This window comes from Condylostylus longicornis, unplaced genomic scaffold (genome assembly GCF_029603195.1).
Source record: "Condylostylus longicornis isolate FDR11 unplaced genomic scaffold, ASM2960319v2 ptg000064l, whole genome shotgun sequence".
Taxonomy (NCBI): Eukaryota; Metazoa; Arthropoda; class Insecta; order Diptera; family Dolichopodidae; genus Condylostylus; species Condylostylus longicornis.
The window spans coordinates 1,086,645-1,110,459 of record NW_026578032.1 but is presented as its reverse complement, the minus strand read 5'-3'; the positions used below and the strand labels follow the sequence as shown (position 1 = coordinate 1,110,459).

The window sequence follows — 23,815 nt, the reverse complement described above, 5'->3', positions numbered from 1 at the left end:
ATAAATGAAAAATTTACATTTGTGAGGGATGAAATGATTAAAAAGTTCATAAATTTATTTATAACGTATATCAATAATTTTCTTTCGTTACGATGTCAAATCACATTCGAATTTTCAAATATCAAATGATTTTTTGCAAGTATGTGATTAAATTCAAAAGTCAAATGAATATAGTCATGTAATGTCAGTGTCAAATTTGCAAATGATGGTCATTTGCAGAAATAATATGACATTTTTAAAAAGGACCACCCTATATTATGAAAAGCAGCATGAAATGTTTTACAAATATATTTCTGGCAAAAAAATTAATTTAAATTTCGAACATTAAGGGCTGTTTGGAGTAAAAAAGGTCTCAATTGAGTCATTTTTTTCTTCAAGCAACCAATTTCATATTACTTTAAATTTCATTTTGGATATTACATTGTTCGAAAAAGATCTTGTATGATAATTGAATACATACGATTTTTGTCATCTCTTTACATTGCAAGCATCTGTAATAATATAATGTCGAGAAAGTACATCATAAAAAAGAAGTTGTAAATTTTGGATCACTAATCATTGTTAATAAAAAAAAAAGGAGTAAACTACTAACAATAGTTAAAATACTTTTTTAAATAATTTTTATAATTTTCTGTCATATTTCTGTCATATAGATATATTCAAAAAATTCTACTATTCTTTTGAGATTATAAAAAAAAAATTAAAGTAATAAATTAAATGGAAAGAGTTTTCATATTATCAAAAAGGGTTTTTTTCATATTAACACACAATGTTGTTAAATTTAACATTAATAAATTGTTATATTAAACGTTAATATACTTTTTAGCACTTTTCCAAAAAATTTTTCAAAAAAGAAGTGCTTATTAGTTTCACTCTGTCCGTCCGTCCGTCCGTCTGTCCGTGTGTCTGTTTACAAAACTTCTACACCTTTGAAGATAGAAAGCTGAAATTTTGTGTGTACATAGATGTTTACTAGAAACTTATTTCCGTAGAACAAAATTTTTAGCTATTTCCCCCCCCCCCCCCCCCCCCCCCTCTAGAAGTTATATCCCCCCAAAACCCTAAAAATGGCCTTTTTTAACTATTTGCTGCAATGAAACCATAAGCATTTTTGAAATTTTGCAAACGCAGAAACGCAGCGACTTGCTTCCCCTAGCGCGGTATGTTATAGTTAAACTTTAGAAAAACAAAATGGCCGTTCAAATTTACCGTTATCTAAAGTCTTTTTTTTCCAAATTTTTGATTTCGTTTTTCTTCTAGATCCCAGCCTGTAGAAGCTTAAAATTTTAGGCTTTTAGACATTAACAAAGAGTTCATTTCGTTAGAAGAAAATTTTTTTTTCCCACCCCCTCTCAAGTTATCGCCTCTTGAAATTTGTAAAATTTGAATTTTTGACACCTTATATTTCCGAAACCGCAAGCTTTTTCAAATTTATATAAACACAAAAAGCTAACGGTAAATTCCATGACATTAAAAAATATAATTATTTTTCTTAACTCACACAATTGACTCTTAAAATCGAGCATTATGTTAATCCCTCTTTATATTAATTTTGCTTTATTTCAAAGACTGCATGTATGCATCATCCTAAATATATGCAATCCCAGAAATAGTTTTGTATATGAATGAAAATAATTTTAATAGTGTGATAGTTATACATAGACTGTATTTAAAAGCAGAATTTTCACTTGTTGAAGGGAAAAGTGTTACAATACAAACCATTGGTTTGACCCAACTTTATTTTTTTATACTTTTTATAAAATATTATTGAACTTGAAATGTAATAGTAAAGTTAACTACCCCGTGCACTTTACGTCGCTTTTGTTCTGTTCTGAAGCCTTTTGGCTATAACATCGTAAAAAATAGTTTATTGCCAGACACAAAGATCCCAAATCGCCTTAAAACACTTTTAAAAAAAATTTTATAACCTTTTTTTTATAAGTTCTTTGCTTTATAGAAATTCATAAAATTTTACCCCTAAGCACAGTTCGTATATTATTATAAAAAATTATCATAAAAAAAAAATTAATTTTTGAAAAAAAAATGTTTAATTTATCTTCCATAGTTTTTAATATCGCGATTTTTATTTCAATAATAATTTATATATAATAATATTCAAATATTTTATTGTACGTGGATTGGGGTGTTGTAATCTCAATAGATAACATACTTTAAAATATTTTATTGAAAAAAAAACCTACTTTTATAGCTGAATGAAAAGCTACACGTGCTCTACACCTAAATCAGAATAACAATATTTTTTCTTAATTTTAGTGAGAGGAAGAATTGATAAAGAAACAAACACGGCACGTTTCGGAAAAACAAAATCAAAGTAACTAATAATTTAATAACAAACCTGAAATTAATTTTAATGAATTAAAATTAATAAATTAATAAAATTTCTATTAATTCCAATAAAAAAAATAAATATACTTACAGTACATGGTGCTTGCATCCATGGTTCACCATCAATTTGCATAGGAAATGTTTTTTTCGTTTTAAATATCACTTCACTGCATTGTGCTAATCTACGACCAGATGCACGTAATCCAGTACGTACTTGTCCCATATGTAAACAATTTTCTAAACCAATGACTTCAATTAAACGATCTCCAATATCTATATATATATATATATATATAATGAATTTTGTTTTAAATTAAAAAATGAAAAAGAAAAAAATATTTTTTTGTTAATTAAAGAAAAGTTGAAATTTCAAAATAAGAAGAAAAAAAATTGAAAATTATTGAATTTTTAATTGAATGATGGTACGTATACACATACAAGTAAAAAAATGAAAATTCTTCAATAGAATTCAATTGTGTTTCCACTCAAAAATTCATATACAATACTTTAATAAAAATAGAAGTACACGCGTACGAAAAAAATATAAAAATTTTTTTTATATGAAAAAAAATTTGGTAGAAGTTTTTTGCTTTTTTTTTTAATTTTCATATACATACTGCTATGTACTTACTTATATAAATTTTAAAACACGCGGATAATACATAGGAAGGAAAGATTGGTGATTGAAAATAGGGTAAAACAACACTGTTCGATACAGCAATATTGAAATTTATCACTATGCAAGAAGATGGCATTAAATCGCGAAAAAATTTTGTTATTAATTACTTGGCCTACAATAGATTTGAATATAAAAACACAAAAGAGTTTTTGTTTGTAAAAAATTCCTACAATAAAAATTCAAGATTGCATAACTTTAGGGTACAATCGGCAAAATTATTGAAAATATTTTGATTTTCTCCTATAAATTGTAATTATTTTTCTTTTTATAGGTAAAAGTGTAAAACTAATTACGTCTTCTCTATGGCGTCTGGAATAGTGAATAATAGTCCCATGAGATGCATAAGAAAAACCAGACAAAATTTTACTATTTAGTTGGCAATTTTAAATATTCATATACTTCGTGTTAAATTTGTCAAAAACTTTAATATTATTAAGGTGTAAGAAAAATTTAATAAATTTTTTAAGAAAACCTAAAATTATATAAATAAATTTGAAATAATAGTAAAAATATTTATTTGTGCCAAAAATTTTGATATTGCAGCCCGTTTATATAGCATTTTCTAAAATATGAAGATAGTATTTTTAAAACTGTTATACGCAATACGCAAAAAGTAATAAAATAATGTAAATTTGATAACAGTACCTTTGGAAGCTGTGAACATCATCTTCACACAAAAGTTTTGCCAACTCATGAGGGAATATACAATGGTATACAACAGTGCACTTAGAAACGAGACACCCAATACAAAGGCGTAAATATATTTTATTTAAAATAGTAAATCCAAAATAAAAAATTTAAAATTATTTTATGCATTCAACTATTTTATTCATTTTCATAAATTTGCAAAATTCCTAAAATTTATGTATTACATACATATACATAAATTTTAGGAATTACATTGAAAATGTATATTGTTCTATTTATTTTATGTGGGTACAATGTAGATTGAAAAATAATAAAAAATATATGAAATTTAATTATATTTTTTCTTGGCTTATGAGTTTCTTTCGGAAATGGTACAGAATTTTTTCTTGAGTTTTGATTTTCATATGTAATTGCTATTTATAATGACAAAAGAATTAATAATTTACTCTTAAAAATTTCAAAATTTTCAAAAATAAATTATAAGAGTAATAAGAGTAATAGTAGAATTTTAAATTTATAAAAAAGTTTTGTTTTTAGAATGCCCTTTACATACAGCCTAACATGTAAACAAAATTTCACTAAAAACTCTCAATATTTTAAATGAAATATTGTAAATATTTTTGTAGATATTTACGGTCCTAGAAAGTGAAATTTTGAAAATTTTAGAACAAAAGCAAAGAATAAATAAAAAAAATACTGAATAAATATAAGAAAATTTTACGTATAGAATTTTGTTGCTTAAGGCCTGCCTCAAAAATTAAATATTGTTGATTTAATAAGGGAAAAAACCAATTTTCTTTTAACAATAAAGTGCAAGCTTTCAACTTTAACAATACAAAATGCATCTTAAAGCATGTATATATATATACATACATTATATGAAAATATATGTATGTATTAAAATTCTATTATAGAACGCAGTAAACATGTTAAAATTTTTGAAATAGAACAAAGCTTTATTTCCAAAAAAAAAACCCCTGTGGTTTAAAAAACAATTCATATAACCGTATATATATAACCGTATATGCAATGTAATCATTATAATGTTCTATATATATAGATCTATATATATATTTAATGTTTAATAATAAAAATGGATTTAAAATGGAAATCATTATTAATGTGAGCTTTGTAGAATACAAATGCAATTTTATTACTAAGTTATTATATGAAATAGAATTTTTCTCGTTTTTTATGTTCTTACTCCCACAAATTACATATTATATTGTATTATATTGTGTTGGCCCTCATGCATTTTATATATATATATATATACCATCTTTTCATATTACATAGATAAGGATAAATATACTAAAATTTTTATTATTATTATGTACACTTACCCTGAATAGCTACAGATAAATCAACTGAATTAAAGCTTGTTGCTGATAGCTCTTTATCAGATGATTTTAATTTTTTTCCTTTTAAAAATGGTCCACCACTTTTACGTATACGTTTTTGTGATAAATGTTCACCCCATAAATTTGATCCACCATGTGTATATGGAATATTAAGTAATGCAATTCCTTGAAGTTGTGGTCCATTTGCTAAATCCAAGGATACACCATCACACTACACAAAATATGATATACAAATATATAAATGAATATTTATTGAATATTAATATAAATAAAAACAAAAATATATCTACATAATAAGTATTTATTAGAATTGAAAATAAAGAACAAAAAAATAAAATAAAAAATTAAAATAATGTTTATAAGGAGAACGTAGTCTCAGCCCTCTCTAATTCTTGTTTATTGTATATTGAAATATTTAAAAAAAAGAGGACAATAAAATACGCAATTTTGTGGTGTTGTAAAATGTAGTTGTTAGATTTTTTGTTGTTTTCAAATTCAATATCACATATGTATGCCAAATAGAAAAAAAAAGAACAAGAATGAAAATTGTGTATAAAAACAAAGTGTGTACCGCATAGATTTCTCAATTGCAAATTATCTATATAAGATTTTTCCAATTATTTTTAATTGAGGACTATTAAAAATTGGAAATGTGCGGTAATAAAAGTTTAATTTAAAAAAATCATGATTCCAATATGGTCCAATAAAAATTGAAAATTGGATTATATAGCTTGCTTTATATATATATATATATATATACATATATAATATAAACAAAATGTGTAGGCTTTTTGTTGCACATTTAGTTCAATAATAATAAAAATCCAATGTGCATACAAATGCAATTAAAGAATATTTGATTATACAATAAAAAGGACAATTAAATTAAATTACAAAACAAAATTGTATAAAATTTGGAATGTGATATTTGTCATTATTTTATTATTAGGACTTCCGACGTGATTCATAGCAATTGTTAATATAATAAATCGAATCGAAATTTGGTTTTTTATTTCATTAGGGACTGAAGCCTCAAGAATGATTCTAAATTAAGAAAGCATTCAGTGATCATTAATTTTTTCATCTCTAAAGACTCTCCAAAATATCTTATTTATATACATAGATTCGTCCGGTATCAATTGCATATTTGGAAAAAGACACTGAAAACTTAATTAAATAATATTCTGACCGAAATGCCCCAAAAAAGTAGCTCAATAATGAAGAATTGTAATATTTCAGAAATGAAATATAGATTTTGTATAAAGTAAATTAATATCTACATTTGTTAAAATTTTCAATGAAAATACGAATTATAAAATTTATAAAAGAACATTGTAAAAAATTCCGAATTTAATCTTGAATCTATTTTGTAAATGAATTGATCTTGTTAAATTGTAATTGAAGGATTATGTTCAATTCTGTATAGTCTATTAAAAAATATTTTATCATTTCCAAATAGTTTTTATTATGTACACATATATTACGTTAATTATATACTAAGATTTTCATTCTTAAATCGACATGAACACCCTTTATTATTTAAGCAATATCATGTGCTCCATATTAATATTTAAATTATAAATACTTATATAATAAATAAAAAAATTTTATTAAATATTTCATTAAGAAACAATAAAATATAATTAAAAATATGATAAAAACTTTAAACTTTTGTAATTAATATTCATTTGCTCTCAGTTTTTTCATAATATTTGCTCTATATAAATAAGCTCCTTAAACATTATAATATTATTACAACATATAAGTGCTACATCTAGATCCTAAATCCTAAAACTTGATTCTATATAATTTTGTTGAAAATAATTAGGTATGTATATGCAATTTATATATTCATTTAATATTAAAATTTATTTGAAATAAAATTTTCTATCAACACAAATAACTTTTATTTTACTTATATGTGAAAATGAAAAGTTTAATCTTACAATTTCTTTGTAAACAAAAAAAAAAAAAAAAATATGAAAATCGCGTAATTTACTCTAAAAAGAGAAATTAAAAACTAAAAACTTCTTTTATTAAAATTTTCTTGTATTTTATTTATTTTTATTCTTTTTTATATTTTTAATTGTTTTAATAATTTTTCATATATGCAAAACTTTTTATATTTTGTAATACAAATAAACTTTGTATACTTAAAAACTTATCATTAAAAATTAATTTATTTCAACTTCTTATATACAATTATAGTAAATTAGTTTGGAAAATTTGTGAATTTCTCCATATGTGGAGCACAAAATTTTGTAATTTTCTGCATAAGAATAAAATTTTTTAAGAAAACTTTCATAATATATGAAATTTTAACATTTTATTTGAATATGTAAAATGTGCTAGTATATGTGTAATATGCACAAAATGTTAACATTTTTTTGACTTTCAAATAATATTTTACTGTAAATTATGTAAAATACTTTGTAATTTTACATGCTGCATACCCCACATAAGTTAAATGCATACTCGTATAAATACTAAGTACATTAATCATATTTCAATTTTTTACATTTTAAATTTTACATTTATATTTCTAATGTGTTGTACCACATAGAATTTATGAGTAAATTGTACAGGGTGTTTAGAAATTACAAGAAATTATCTTATAAGTAAGCACAATAGAAGAACGGGGAAAAAATAATTGCGCTTGAATTGAATTATATAATTGTGCATTTTAACAATTTTGTATAAAACATAATAAAAATAAATCGTTTTGAAAAAAATATTCTCAAATCAATTATGAAAAAATTAAAAAAATTATTAACACAGAATGAAATTTTTGAGAATTTAATAAATTTTTTTACAAAAATCATACATTTCCCTCAAATGTTTTCTATCAAAAACTAACCAAAATCATGAATTTTAGGATATTTCCCACAGAAAAAGCGGCAATGTATGCGAAATACCTTTTCCATATATTTTTTTTTTATTTTCATATATTTCGCTATCATAGAACTTAAATTTTTCTGACTAAATCAAAAAATAATATTGTAATTCAAATAAAAGAGACCCTGTATAACAATTTTTTAACACAATATTTGTAAAATAAGCGTATGTATATGAAGTTAATACTCTTAAAACGAACACAATTTATAAGTACTGAATTTCCTTTTTTTGTTTTAAAGTCATAAGTTAATGGTAAAGAACTTATGGAATAGTTTAAAAGAAAACTAATAAATTTTATGCTGGAAGAAATTAAGAAATTTATTCTTTGACATTATTTTGAAATACTTATATTTGTAGAAATAGAAAATCCTTTGATAATTTGAGAAATTTGTACATAGATATTTGGAAAATTTAAAATCTACTTTAATATTTTCAATTAAATATTTATTATTTTTAAGTTTATATGTGTATGTAGCTTCAAATTTATTTTAGTTTTTGCAGTACTTGAAGTTTTAGCAAGTAATGGAATGATTGGTATACAAAATCGAATTTAAAAAGGAAAAATAATTTTTTTAATTGTGTACAATATTTGGATAATCTTCAATTTGTGAAATAAAAATTATGTAAGTAATTTAAATTTGTTAGAATTTCAAAGTTAATAATATTTTACTCAAAAATTTTCATATTCCAAAATTCATTTATGTGATTTCAATAAACTTTATCAATAATTTGAAAATTATAATTTTATTTGAGATTAAATTCGAAGGATTATTTTTACTTTGATTCTTTTAATAAGTAAATTTCATTTAATCAATTGTTCTCATATAACCAAATTCGATTCGATTCGATAGAAGATAACAAAATAGAAACATTTTAATTATTTTCATTTTAAGGTAGAATAAGTTTGTATTTAGAATAGTAACAATTTTTTATTTAAACTGCATAGCATATTTAATTTAAAAAAAAAAAAAGGAAAATTAGTACAAAGGATATTTACATGCAAGTATGTAAACTAAGAGTCATGAGACTATGCAAATTTTCATCTAATTTCTATTTCTTTATTATTAAATAAAAAAAATAGTTTATAATTTTCTATTCATTACTTATGATTTGAGTTTTTTACATTATCATATAATTTTTCTTTTCAACTATAACTAGATACATTATATTGATGAACATTATGATTTAAATACATAAAATAATATTAATGTAGAAAAGAAAATCTGAAATTCATAATTTACTTACCATTATTTCAATATTTTCATGTAGATTTTTACATGATGCAGCAAAAGTTTCTGATGTTGCATATTCAAAATACCACAATTTATTTTTCATTCGACTATTAAATTTATGTGGATTTTTTTCACGCTCCAAATGAAATTTAACACAAATGGCTGCATCCTATATTAAAAGAAATTAAAAAGAAATTGTAGAATTAAAAATTTAAAAAGAGAAAAAAAAATTTTTATGATGTCGTTTATAAATAAAAAGTTTTTAAATGTTATGTGAACTAAAAAAAAAATTTGCTTTATAAAAAATAAATAGAAAATAATTAATTTTTTATTTTGTAATTGGAAAACAAATGAAAAATTTCAATATAAGCCTTTTTTTGTATATAAATGGAAATGGAAATGCATTGTAACAACTCAAAAGACCAATTTTACATTAATTGTAATAAATGATTAAAGGATTTCCTTATTTTTTAATAAGGGAAATAAAGTTTGTAAAAATTCTTTGAGTAATACTTGTAGTATATTACTAAACAGACAATATTTTTTTTATCCTACTTCTCTCCATAGAGGGGAGCATAGGGCTGGTGCATATGATATTGTAGATAATAGTGAACCAGTAGTCTCGTTTTACTAAACGAGACTACTGTAGTTAAACTGATAATATTAGTATTTCATATTAACATTTACGCACAGGCGTTTAAAAATCTTTTGAGATGTAGATTCTAATTTAAATTCTTTTTATTATTATAGATAAAATAAGAATTATTATAAGAAAATTTGATTTGAACTATACAATTTAATTGAAAAAAGTAAAAGTAATTGTTAAGTTTGGAAAAATATCAAAGCAAATTGTCTTATTATTGAAATTGTAATGTGAAAAATTCTTATAGTCCATGAAAGTATTATAATTAATAATTCATAATTCCATAATATCGTAATAATTTCTGATTCACAGTATATAAATTCAATTGAATTTAGTTTAAATGTATTAAAATACAAACATATTGAAAACCTTATTTTTAATAAAACATTTCTCTACTTCAAAATAGAATGTGTAACAATAAATATACTTAAATTTATAAATTAGAGCTTAAAAATTTACATATAGATTACATTTATTTATCATTATTTTTTGACAAATTTTAATTTATTACAATTTTTTTCCTAATCAATTTATTTTAAGATCTTAAAATTATAATAATTGTAATAATACTTACAACACCAATTGAAAAATAATTATTTATAATATTGTATGGTATACAAAAGTCTTTTTCTGATTGAATTTTAATAGGCCGTTGAATTGGTGCTTCACTTGTTGTTGGTGATGTTGGTTTATCATCTGAACATAAACTATTACTATCTTCAATATTATTACAATTTTTATTTAATGATAAATTATTTGTAATATTTTTATAATTTCCACAATTATTATTATATGATTTTGTTGTTGTATTTTCAATAATATCTTTATTGTGATGTTGGTTCTCATCTTGCTGCTGTTGTTGTTGTTCTTGTAGTTTCTCTTGATTTTCTTCTTCTGGTTCTTCTTCTTCTTGATCATGTAATCGATTGATATTATTCGAATTTTTCGTTAATTTTAAATTATTTATTTTATTATTATCATCTAAAATAGTACAATTTAAATTTTTTTCACAATTAATTAATATATTATTATAATTATCATTATCAATATTTTCTTCTATACATTTATTTGAATTTATATTATAATTATCAATTGATGGTAATCTACTATTATTACTATTATTATCATTTCCATCAATATAATCTTCATCATTATTACTATCATTTATATTATCAATAATTCTTTGTGTTAATGTTTTTATTGTACTATTTTCAGATAATTTTAACATCATATTATTATCATCACTATTATCAATATCTTTTATTAAAGAAGTATCATTGTTAATATCGTCGAGATTCGTTTTAATTAAATTTGTATCATCAATTTTTAAATTTTCTAATGTATTATTCTTATTATGAGATTCAATTATTTGATTTTTATTATTATTATTATTATTATTATTACTACTACTACATGTACTACTACTACATATACTATTATTTCCTTCATTATGAAATTTTTCAATAGTCGTATTTAAATTTAAATTTTTTGATATAATTGTCATTGTTGATGGATATTCTTTATAATCTGATGATGATTCAGTGGTCGATGTTGATATGCTCTTTGTATTCTCAATAACTGAATATTCTGATTGAGTTTTTGTACCATTACGAGTTTCTTCATATGTTTGTATCACAGATTTTTCCACAACAATACGTTGTGACAATTCAACAACTTTTTGTACATTTGCCTGCAAAGTAACCTAAAAATAAAAAAAAAAAATCAAAATTAGAAAAGAAAAAATTAATATAAAAAATTTTTTAAGTAAATAGTAAATTTTATTATACAAGGATTCATAAAACCAAATCATTAGTGCATTAAAATCAAATGGCATAATGTAAATTTCTGGAAATCGTATTGTATAATTAAGGGTATTTTGAAATTTCCATAAACATACATTTACACTGAAAACGAATTGTTATTTTTTATTTTTTTGATTTTAAATTGGAAATTCAATTAATTTAAAACTTTTCTCCCTAAAATTTATTAATTAAAATAAATAAGTTGATTATTTTGTAAATCTGTTGCAAAATTCAAATTAAAAATATATGCGTATTTTATACATTTTTTAATAAATATTTTTTTTATAAACATTATTAAAGCAATACAGAAATTTATTTATTTTTGGAAAATTTAAATACATATATATCATTGAAAATAGCTTTAATTTTAGAACATATAGACACGTTGGGTGAATAGGAAAATATTTTTGTGTATAAATGCCAACCACATAACCTAAATAATAACTTATACGTGTCTTGTTATGAGGATATTTTTATATTATATAGAATATTATTGTTATTAATATTTATTAATGCAATCTAAAAATAAGTGGCTGAAAACGAAAACAAAATCAAGGCTTTGATAATCACAGATTTTAAGTTTGGTGACACTATTTACAACAAAATGACATCTTCAGTAAAAATCTTAATAGTACAATACAATCCGAATTATTTCAAATTAATTTTAATTAATTATTTCTTTATAAATGGTAATTGTTTAATTTTGGGTACACAAAGAGTATAACACATTATATTTGACAAATTACAATTATTAATACTATTAATTTATGTCACAAACTCAATTTATATTAATAACATTTGTATTTATTTTTTTGCCTTTATTTATTTGATTTTATATTTTTCCACAACAATATTACTTATATATAAATATTAAGTATTAAGTATATATACAATAAAGACGTTTATATTCATATATGTAAGTATATATTATATTATATTTATTTACCTTAGGTTTTGGAATTTCTTGCATTGGTGGGTTATTAATAACTTCAATACTCCATCTATCAAGCATAACAGTTGTTGCTCGACTTATTTTATCCATTAATTTTGGTATACTTTCACCTTCATAACCGCCACCCCATCTTAAACATCTGGCTAAATCATTACCAGTACCTAATGGTATAACACCAATAGCTGGCTGACAGGCCAAATCTATTGAATCTAAAAAGAAAAACAAAAAAATAAGGAAATAAGAAAATAAATATTATAAAATTTTTATATATTGAAAAAATGTACGAGCATATACGGAAAAATTGATACTCAGGAAGAAAATATTATTTATAGATTTTTATTCATTACCAATTTTTCTACTTTAAGAGTTTTTTTTTTTGTAGAAAATTTTGTTTAATTGAAATGTAGTCAAAGAGAATTACTTATTTTACTTGTGATTATTTTTGGGGGTGGGACAATATAGAAATATATTAAAGAATTATTGAATTTTTAGAAATATTCTATTATAAACTTTGAGGCACAGAAATTATTGTCATATAAGTTGATTTGAGGGAGCCTTCAGTTCAATTTAATTTTATTTTTATTACAAAATCTAGCTTTAAGGATTTTTTTAAATTATGCGTTATTCTCTGAAATAATCACATAATATGTTACATTGACTTAAAAATAAATCTACTCATAAAATCAATTTTATAAAATAAATTTTATTAAATTAGGGTTAAGTAAATTAAATGCAATATTTAACGGGCATAATAAGGTATATACATATTATATTGTATATGTATTTTGCTAAGTAATAAACATTATCCTTGCAAATGTATTAAAAAATCTAGTAGAAATGGTGACTCTCGGCAGTTTTGCACTATAACATAAAAGACAAATTGAAATTTTTTGAAAAATAGCTCTACAGGAATGGCATAAAGCTAAAAATATTCGTACATGTACAATAAATTTTAAATATTTCAATAATAATTTAAAAAATTTTAAATTTCCAAATATGCACATTGATTTTTAAATGAAATGGTCAAATCGCATTCGGTTTTCGATTAAAAAGTTTATTTAATTTAAAATAGAATGTTCCGATACTTGGCGTAAGAATGATTACAATAATTATTTTGTATAATTCAACACCGAATGCTGTATTCTAACAAAAAATTTGACTGGAATATTAGGTCTCAAGAAAATCTATTGATCATTATCGTTAATATGTTAGGATCAGAACTTCAAAATTTGGCCGCCAGTATAAAAAATGTATTTATAAATTCATCGCAAGATGACTTAAAGAGAAATCCTAATTTTCATTTAAATCGTCCGTCTCAACTGAAAGTGTGTTATATAGGAGGACTCACACGTGCACAGACATAATTCTCATAAAATTTGTTTATTAATATATTTCTTCAATTAATACATTTCTCTTCGGTTGAAAACTTGTTAAATTTGATGCGATCACAATACCTCACCTAATTGTATGGAACGCAGTCAGTAAAAAAATAACCTAAAAGAATAAAGTGACAAAATCATTTTTCCCCCATTACAAAAAACAAAATACCTGTACGAATGTATACCTGTACTATGTCGGTACATAGTACCGACAAGTACGAATATTGTGTTTGTAAATTTTATGTTAGAGTGGACACATAGAAAAAGTAAACACAGAAAAAAAAAAATAAAATGCAAATTCGTGTTAAAATTAACAAACTGGAGTGGATTGTTAAAATCATAAAAAAAAAAGAAGAGAGCTCTGAAATTCCAACAAGTGTATAACCTAATAAATCATATTATGTGTTTCTTTTTTTTACATTTTATACCAAAAAATATTGAAAACACAAATATCCTTTCGTTTATTTTTCTTTTGTTCTTTTTTTTTTATTTTCGCCTGGCTGAATATATTGATCATTCGAATTATTCTCGATTGGTGGTCCAAACATAATTTATTAAAATAAACCGCACGTTTTTTTTGTTTGTTGGTTTTTTTTTTTGTTAGATTGGTCGTGACGACGATGATGGTGCGATGATGCAGATATAGAATTCATTTATTAAATTATATTTCAACCGATAAATTGTTATTGCAAGGTTTGCAAAAAAAAAATATGCCATTGGATTTTTGTCTTGGATTGTCTACTATGCATCATTTTTGTATATTTTCTTGTAATTTGAATGAAAACTGAATGAAGCGGAAAAATTTTAAATTGGGGAAAACAAAACATATTGGAAAATTTAAAATTATTTTTATATGGTGACAATATTTTGGATATTCAGTGAAAAAATTAAAATATTATTTAATACATTTACGTTTTAATTATGTAAGTTATATAAGGATTGAATAACAATTGAATAACAATTTGAAACTTTTGTGATATACCCATATTAAATTAATTTCTATAGGACGCTCTTAAAAATGATTTTCATATATATCGTGAAGTTAATGCTGCAACTAGATAACTCGCAATTATTTGTTTAGAGATATTGACTTTTAAAGATACAAAATTTAGCAATAACAAATAATTTCTAATAAAGAAATCTAGTTTTGTCATTATTATTTTTAGATATTTAAAAATACTTTTAAGCTTAGATATTGGTCGCAGATTAAAGAGCATTCGATTTTATGACGCCTAGGTTAATTATCTAATAAAGTTGGGTCAAACCAATGGTTTGTATTGTAGCACTTTTCCCTTAAACAAGTGAAAATACTGCTTTTAAAAACAGTCTATGTATACCCACCACACTATTAAAATTATTTTCATTTATAAACGAAACTATTTCTAGGATTGCATATATTTAGGATGAACCATTTATGCAGTCTTTGAAATAAAGCAAAATTTAATATAAACAGGGGTTAACATAATGCTCGATTTTAAGGGTTAATTGTGTGAGTTAAGAAAAATAATTATATTTTTTAATTTCATGGAATTTACTGTTAACTTTTTGCGTTTATAGAAATTTGAAAAAACATGCGGTTTCAGAAATATAAGGTGTCAAAAATGCATATTTCACAAATTTCAAGAGGCCATAACTTGAGAGGGGGTGAAGATGGAAAAAAATTTTCTTCTAACGAAATGAACTACTTGTTAATGTCTAAAAGCTCCTAAAATTTTAAGCTTCTACAGGCTGGGGTCTAGAAGAAAAACGACATGAAAAATTTGGAAAAAAAGGACTTTAGATAACGGTAAATTTGAACGGCCATTTTGTTTTTCTAAAGTTTAACTATAGTATACCGCGGTAGGGGAAGCAAGTCACTGCCCTTCTGCGTTTGCAAAATTTCAAAAATGCTTATGGTTTCATTGCAACAAATAGTTAAAATAGGCCATTTTTAGTGCTTTGGGGGGGTATAACTTCTAGAGGGGGGGAGATAGGTAAAAATTTTGTTCTACGAAAATAAGTTTCTAGTAAAGATCTATGTACGTATTAAATTTCAGCTTTCTATCTTTAAGAATGTAGAAGTTTTGTAAACAGACACACGGACAGACGGACGGACGGACGGACGGACGGACGGACGGACGGACGGACGGACGGACGGACGGACAGACGGACGGACGGACGGACGGACGGACGGACGGACGGACGGACGGACGGACGGACGGACGGACGGACGGACGGACGGACGGACGGACGGACGGACGGACGGACGGACGGACGGACGGACGGACGGACGGACGGACGGACGGACGGACGGACGGACAGAGTGAAACTAATAAGCACTTTTTTTCAAAAAATTTTTGGAAAAGTGTTAAAAATAGAAATTTTTCAAGTTATCTAGTTGTAGCACTAACCTCACGAATATTAATAAAATCTTAATGCGCATATAAAAGGTGATTTTGAAAAGAAGAAAATTTGAAAAATATTTAATTAAATGAAATAAGATTTTATTTTTGAGATCCAAAGAATTCAAATGAGTATGAATGTTTTCTATGATAATTAATTACATTTTACTTTAGATTTAATTACAATTTACAAGATATTGAATTTCAAGGTTTTTGTAATTTATAAAGTGAATAGTTCTTTATACGCGTAATGAATGAAATGCAATATTCTAACTAGCTTATAAATAGGTTATTAGAGTCATGTATTACTGGACATCAATATTATGTGCAGCACATTAGGCCTACTTTAGATTATGCGTGCCTAGGGTTGCCACTTATTAAAAAAAAAAATTTTTAAAATATCTCAATGAAAAAAATAATTCAAATTGGGAATAAATAATCACAGGATGGCATTTGTATAAGGTAGTCCAAATTTTAGACTATTAAATTGCTTTTGCAATTAAAGTCTGAAATTTGTATATGTTCTCAAATTTTTGTTTAACAAATACAATACAGAATGAAATTCAAGAGTTATGCAAATAATTTACAAATACGAGTACTTTGAAATTTTTAATATGAGAAATTTTTATAGAAAAAAATTCCCTTTTAAGATTAAAATGCACAAATTTAAATCAAACAAGAATAATTTATGCAAATGAATTAGAATCAATCATCTGATTTCTGGAATTTTAAGATAAAATTGCAAAATTAAAAATTTTTTTTTTTTTGTTTGGATAAAATTATTATAAAAAAAAAATTCTATATTTTAAATTTTTCTACTTACCCATTGCTTCTAAAACCCAACCAACAGTACCATCACCACCACAGCATATCACTTTAAAACATGGTAGATCTTTAAAAAGTGTCAGTCCTAAAAATCGGCAAAAAAAAAAGAAATAGAAAATGAAAAATATTTGCGATAAAAATTTTTAATTTAACACCTGGTTAAATTTATTTTATACGTTTATGAAAAAAAAAACGCCACTTTAAAACGTGCAAATCAACATTTACGGTAAATTTTTTACAAAAAAAAAAAAATAAGAGGAAAATTCTTTTATTTCTTTCTGTTGTTTTTTTTTTTTTTCTCCTCCTCTTGGCATACAATTTGATTTTCAATAAAAGGAAGAAAATGACTAGTCTTTTTAATTTTTTTTATGGTTGCTTTGAATTCAAACTTTTTATTTTTTAAATGCTATGAAAAAAAAATTTTTTTTTTTTTATGGAATCTATATGAAGAAACTATGAAAAACAAATGGTAAAAAGCACACAATCGTCCTTATTTTTAGCACTTTTCCAAAAAATTTTTTGAAAAAAGTGCTTATTAGTTTCACTCTGTCCGTCCGTCCGTCCGTCCGTCCGTCCGTCCGTCCGTCCGTCCGTGTGTCTGTTTACAAAACTTCTACGCCTTTGAAGATAGAAAGCTGAAATTTAATACGTACATAGATCTTCACTAGAAACTTATTTCCGTAGAACAAAATTTTTACCTATCTCCCCCCTTCTAGAAGTTATACCCCCCCAAAACCCTAAAAATGGCCTTTTTTAAATATTTGTTGCAATGAAACCATAACCATTTTTGAAATTTTGCAAACGCAGAAAGGCAGTGGCTTGCTTTCCCTTGCGTGGTATACTATAGTTCAACTTAAGAAAAACAAAATGGCCGCTCAAATTTACCGTTATTTAAAGTAGTTTTTTTCCAAATTTTTGATGTCGTTTTTCTTCTAGACCCCAGACTGTAGAAGCTTGAAATTTTAGGAGCTTTTAGATATTAATAAATAGTTCATTTTGTTAGAAGAAAATTTTTTTCCATCTCCACCCCCTTTCAAGTTATCACCTCTTGAAATTCGTAAAATTTGAATTTTTGACACCTTATATTTCCGAAACCGCAAGCTTTTCCAAATTTTTATAAACGCAAAAAGCTAACGGTAAATTCAATGAAATTAAAAAATATAATTATTTTTCTTAACTCACAAAATTAACCCTTAAAATCGAGCATTATGTTAACCCCTTTTTATATTAATTTTTGCTTTATTTCAAAGACTGCATATATGCGTCATCCTAAGTATATGCAATCCTAGAAATAGTTTTGTATATGAATGAAAATAATTTTAATAGTGTGATAGGTATACATAGACTGTATTTAAAAGCAGAATTTTCACTTGTTGAAGGGAAAAGTGCTAAAATACAAACCATTGGTTTGACCCAACTTTATTTATTCACATTTCACCTGTTTTTTTTTTTTTTTTTTTCGTTTTATTTTCAACTATTAGCAAAGAGTATAGAAAGGAAATAAAAAATGATTTTTTATTGAAATTGTAGTTTTTATTGTTCATCGCAAGGGGCTGATTTAATTTTTATTTTTTTGTTCTTTTCTTTTTCATATTTTGCTTCCTTTTGTTCTATTACTTTTTTGAGTTCCTCTTTTCGAACTTAATAAAAACAATAGGGTTTTCCTTTTATATTTTTCTGGTTTTTTTGTATGTTTTTTCTTTTCTTTTATTTTTTTTTAACTAGCTTTAATATTCTTTATTGTTAATTTATTATAGAAAGAAATTTTCTATGATTGGTTCAAAATGGATAATATATATGGTGTACAACTAGCTACCTATATACGGTGGGTTACTAGAAAGCACGTGATTTTTATTACTAGTTATAGGGATCGTATTCTGTTGCCGTAATTTGTTATCATGCCGAATTTCAGTATTCGAAAATCTCAACTAAAAAATATTTCTATTATTTAGAGTTATTTCGTGGATTTCATATAGTAAAAGTATTTTTAGTATGCCGTACCTTCTTATCATAGTGCATTGCAATATCCTTAATGTTGTCGATTAATCAATTTTCGTGAAAGTTTTCATTTCAATTTTCCTTGTGAATGTTAAGGATATTAAAAAATGTTTGAACAATTTTGTTATATTTCTGTTCTGTTTCTTTAAATTTTAGAAAACATTAATAATTTTTTCAGAATATTAGGTCTTGAACACTAATCGTTTATTAAAGGAGTCTAATCATTTATTAAAGGAGTTAATTTTGTGATTCTGGTATAAGTTTAGATTTATTAAACAAACGTTTCTCTGGAATATACCGTTATTAAGGTACTAATTTTTTGTTCTTCGAGCGTCAGTTGTATTGCATGATTTATAGTAGTTCGTAAATTTAAAATTTCAATAATTTGCCAACATTTCTGGAAAGAATTACTTAATTTAATAGATTTTCCTAAGATTTAAAGATCTAAATTCAGTTTCAAGTCAAGAATAATTGTAATTAAATATTTTTATGAGTACTAATTAGTAATTACTTTATTGCTTTAATTTATTATTTTTATCAAAATGATAAAAGTAAAATTTTATTCAATTATATTACCTACAATTTTTCGTTATCCTTTAAAGAAAATAAATTTTACTATAATTCCACGGTAATAAACACTTTATTGTGATTTTAAATGTTGGTTAACAGACAAATACTATAAGAAATTCTTTAAAAACTAAATTTTATAATAAAGTAAAAATATCATGGACTTGCAACATAGCACATTTTGTTTTAAGAATTCAAATCGAAATTTAACATTAGTATGAGACTTGAAAAAACCAAAGAGAAAGTTTGATTAAAACTATTATACTATAAATGCCTATTATTGCATAATTTTAGAAGTAATTACTAGTTACAACTTGGTTTCGACATAGTATATTGTAAAGAAATGCATTTGTAGAAAATTCGGAGTCATAACTTGTAAGAAAAAGCTGGGCAGGTTGAAATTTTGTTCTAAAAATATAGTTTGTAGCTAACAGCTATATAGGTTTGTAAAATTTCAGATCTTAATCTTAAAAGATTTAGAATTTTTGTAAACATATGCAAGGATGAACCGACGAACGTTTTTAATTTATTTTTTCTTTAATGTACTATAAACCATCCGAATTCTTATTCTCTTACTATTATAAATCCACACCAAGAACATAAAATTTTTATGCCGGTATAAAATTTTATGAAATTTTGACAAAAAAAAAAAAAACCTTTTTTACTTGATAATTTTCATCACAAACTTTCGTAAACAATCTAATAAACTTTTTACTCAAGAATTTTTGGTTATTAAGGATGAAAATGGTAAACCTACACTGACGTTGATGGACATAGTATAGGTATATATACATATATTTGACAGAAGATTATATATTGACATATTTTTATAAACAAAAAAAAACAAGAAAAAAAATGAAAATTATAATAAAAAACTAAAAATAAAGTTAAAAATTTTTTTTTTATTTCAAGAAATTTTATTCAATTTTTACCTTCAATCGGTCCACCTTTTGTTAAATCATAAACTTGACGTGGATTCAACATATATTGAAATTTTCTTAATATACGTTCACCTTGACGACCACCACTCTTTGGATTTACAAATACTAAAAGAGGACATGTGCCTGGAACAGGAGTTATTTGAAAGTGTTGAACTTTAACTGCTGCAGCTATGCTCTGTTGTTTAAATAATAAAAGAGAAAATAAAAAAAAAAATTAATAAAAAATTTTTTTTTATTTTTCAAATAATTGGACGAAGTCAAAACAAAAGAATATTAAATAAGAGAGAGGGAGTGAGAGAGAGAGGGATTGAGAGAGTAGAAAAAGTGAGAAAAGTTTTTAATTTATTTATTTTTGTCTCATTTTTTCTCTTTTATTTTTCTGTTTTGTTTTGATTCTTAAAGTTAAAGCTCAGGTATTTTCATCTTAATCAAAGTTATATAAACAAAAAAAAGCAACAAGAAAAAAACAAAATCAACAAAATAGGTAAACAAATTGAATATGTGTAAAAAAAGAGAGAAAAAAATTGGCAAAAAAAATAAAAAATTTGCTTTAATTTTTTTCTCTCCTTTTTGGATTTTGAATAGAATTTAAATCGAATTTTAGGAATGAGAATGACTTTCACCCAATACAAGAAGAAGTATAAGTTATATGGGGTTGAAAAGTGTTTGTGTTGTTTAAATTAAAAAGGAATAATAAAGAGGAGAAGCACACCACACGTTTTTAAGAAATTCCTTTGAAGTCAACTTTTTTTTCTTATTCTGATTTTTGACTTTTCAATTTTTATTTCATTTTTTATAGCCAAGTATATATAAATTTGTTAATTTGAAAATGTACGTTTATGAAAATTAAGAGTTCAAGGTAAAACAACAACTAAGTACATAAAATAAAAATCAGTCATACGGCAGGATTTTTTATAATTAAAAAAGTTTCCAATGAAAATTTTATTATTTTTATTTTTAAATTTTTTTTTTATGGACAAATTTTTATAAGATTCTTATTATATAATAAAAATTCTTTTTTCTAATATGGAAAAGATGTGTGTGACAATCAAACATAAAAAATATTTTCGTTTCAACTCAGAATATTAAAAATTTTTAATAAATGAGTGCAATTTTTATAGGTTTTTTTTTGTTGTAGTTTAATTGAAATTCTGTTGATTATGGCAATACTTTTTTTTTTAATTAATTAATTTAATAATAACATAGTTTTGAGATAATATTAATGAAATTCAAATTGAGAATATCAAAAATTAAATTTTTTAGTTTGATTAGTAAAAAGATTCAATTTGCAGAAATGAGTGAGAAATGAAATGTGGTTCGAAATCAAAAGTTCCAAGAAAATTACAATTAAATAGTTTTCGTCAAATTATTTTTATTGAAATTAATTTTAATTGAACTAGTCTATAATTAATTATTTTATCTTAATAAATTGATTGTAATTTGTTTTAAAATTTTTAGTAATTTTACTTCTCATATTCTATGGAATGAGTGAAATTTCATTATTACTCATATCTGTATGCAATTTCGAAAATCTTTGCATAATTTAAATTAATTTATTTTATTATAATTAATCAAATTTTTTAATAAATATTTTATTTGAAAACAAAAGTACTTACCCTCGATTTAATTGATTGATTAACTGATTTTTGTCTTTCAAGAACAGCTGGCGATATAGCTGATGGTGGTATAACTAAACTGGCAAAATCACCTAATGTACATTCTTTTTTTACAGATGCTGCACAACGATTATGAAGCTATATTCAAAAAAAAAAAAAAATACAAATTAATATTAAAAATTATTTTTATTATATTTGAAATTTAAAAAAAATTTTTTGAAAACAAATTTAATTTTTTAGTACAGTTTTTATTAATTTCAATTTGTTCACCCATGCGGCCCTCATCATAAAACTTTTATACTTTTCAATTTAATAAGGTCTGAAATTTTATACACAAATATATTTGGAATTTTGCGAACCAGGGCTGTAACAGAAAATTCTTACATATTCATCTTCTAAAAATTATAGGCCTAAATACAAAGTATAAAAATGAATTTTTTTTGAGTATTTATTGGGTCGAAAGTGGAAGGAGCTTACAATGAATTTTCTCAAATATTGGTTACCTTAAATTTGATCATAAATAATTTCAATCTTTTCTAACATATTTCCTAAACATGAATTTTAATGTAATATTTTTACTGGAAATATTGAAATTTCAAATAAAATTAAAAATAGTTTTTAAGGGACAAAATTCGGTTTCATGTATCGCTGGCAAAACCAATATTTTTAATATTACACTTTTTGTTTTTTTGTTGTCAATCAATTTTCTGTTGTTCCTGTGTCTATATCCAAGCTATTTTTTTTTTCTTATTATTATTTATTTATAAAAAATATTTTATATGAAATTTTCTATTTTTAGAACTTTAATTTCAATTTACTTAGAAAATTCTTTTTTATTTTGTAAACCATCATACAATATGTGTAGGAAGTAATGATTTTATATGTTATACATGTAATTATATACGTTAACATGTGTACTTTATGTTACTTAGGTACACGCACATATACATATGAAATTTTTTTTATATACAAGCTGTTTCCGTTACTAATGCATTGTTGCAAAAATTTTTGCTGACAGTGAGTATATTGGACCAATGTTCACAGCACAAAAATTTCTTGAAATATTGAGTTTTGAATTGGCACCATGTTAAAATTATCAATTTATAAGAGTTTGTTGAACGAAGCTATGCACTTAGAATAGAAACACCTTGGATGTGGAGAAATTTAATATTTTTCGTAATATAAAAAATACATTATATTAAATGAATTCCTTTAAAAAAATATATTTAATTTCCGTTGAAACTTGTTATAAGAAGCACAAAAAAAAATAAAAGGAAATATTCTCTTTATACAATAAAGTTTTATTGCTAACCATTTAAAATTCTCTTTTTTTAGCTTTTAAGGATTACTTTCTCATCTTGTAATCAAATTACATACACATACATTTCCGTTATCTTTGTTTTTTTGTTTTTGTTGCTTTAAATGTTAATATAAAAATTTTTGTTTTCTAAAACAAAAATAATTAAATTTATTTTTGAAATAAGAGAAATTTTTCATATATGTATTTTGAGAAAGAATGCAATTTTGAAAAAGTTTACAAACATACTAAG

General features: G+C 23.8%; 1 protein-coding gene across 1 annotated transcript in view; it reads right to left on the bottom strand.

The window, feature by feature from the left end:
* Positions 1 to 23,815, bottom strand: part of LOC129612220 (diacylglycerol kinase 1) — a 204,505-nt gene that overhangs the window by 11,640 nt on the left and 169,050 nt on the right. The window contains exons 12-19 of the mRNA XM_055525747.1: positions 22,266 to 22,403; positions 20,641 to 20,824; positions 17,142 to 17,228; positions 12,546 to 12,767; positions 10,379 to 10,422; positions 9,175 to 9,330; positions 5,017 to 5,245; positions 2,438 to 2,619 (exon numbers count right to left, since the gene is read on the bottom strand). Coding sequence (XP_055381722.1) covers positions 2,438 to 2,619; positions 5,017 to 5,245; positions 9,175 to 9,330; positions 10,379 to 10,422; positions 12,546 to 12,767; positions 17,142 to 17,228; positions 20,641 to 20,824; positions 22,266 to 22,403 — 1,242 coding nt within the window. The remainder of the gene's footprint in view (positions 1 to 2,437; positions 2,620 to 5,016; positions 5,246 to 9,174; positions 9,331 to 10,378; positions 10,423 to 12,545; positions 12,768 to 17,141; positions 17,229 to 20,640; positions 20,825 to 22,265; positions 22,404 to 23,815) is intronic.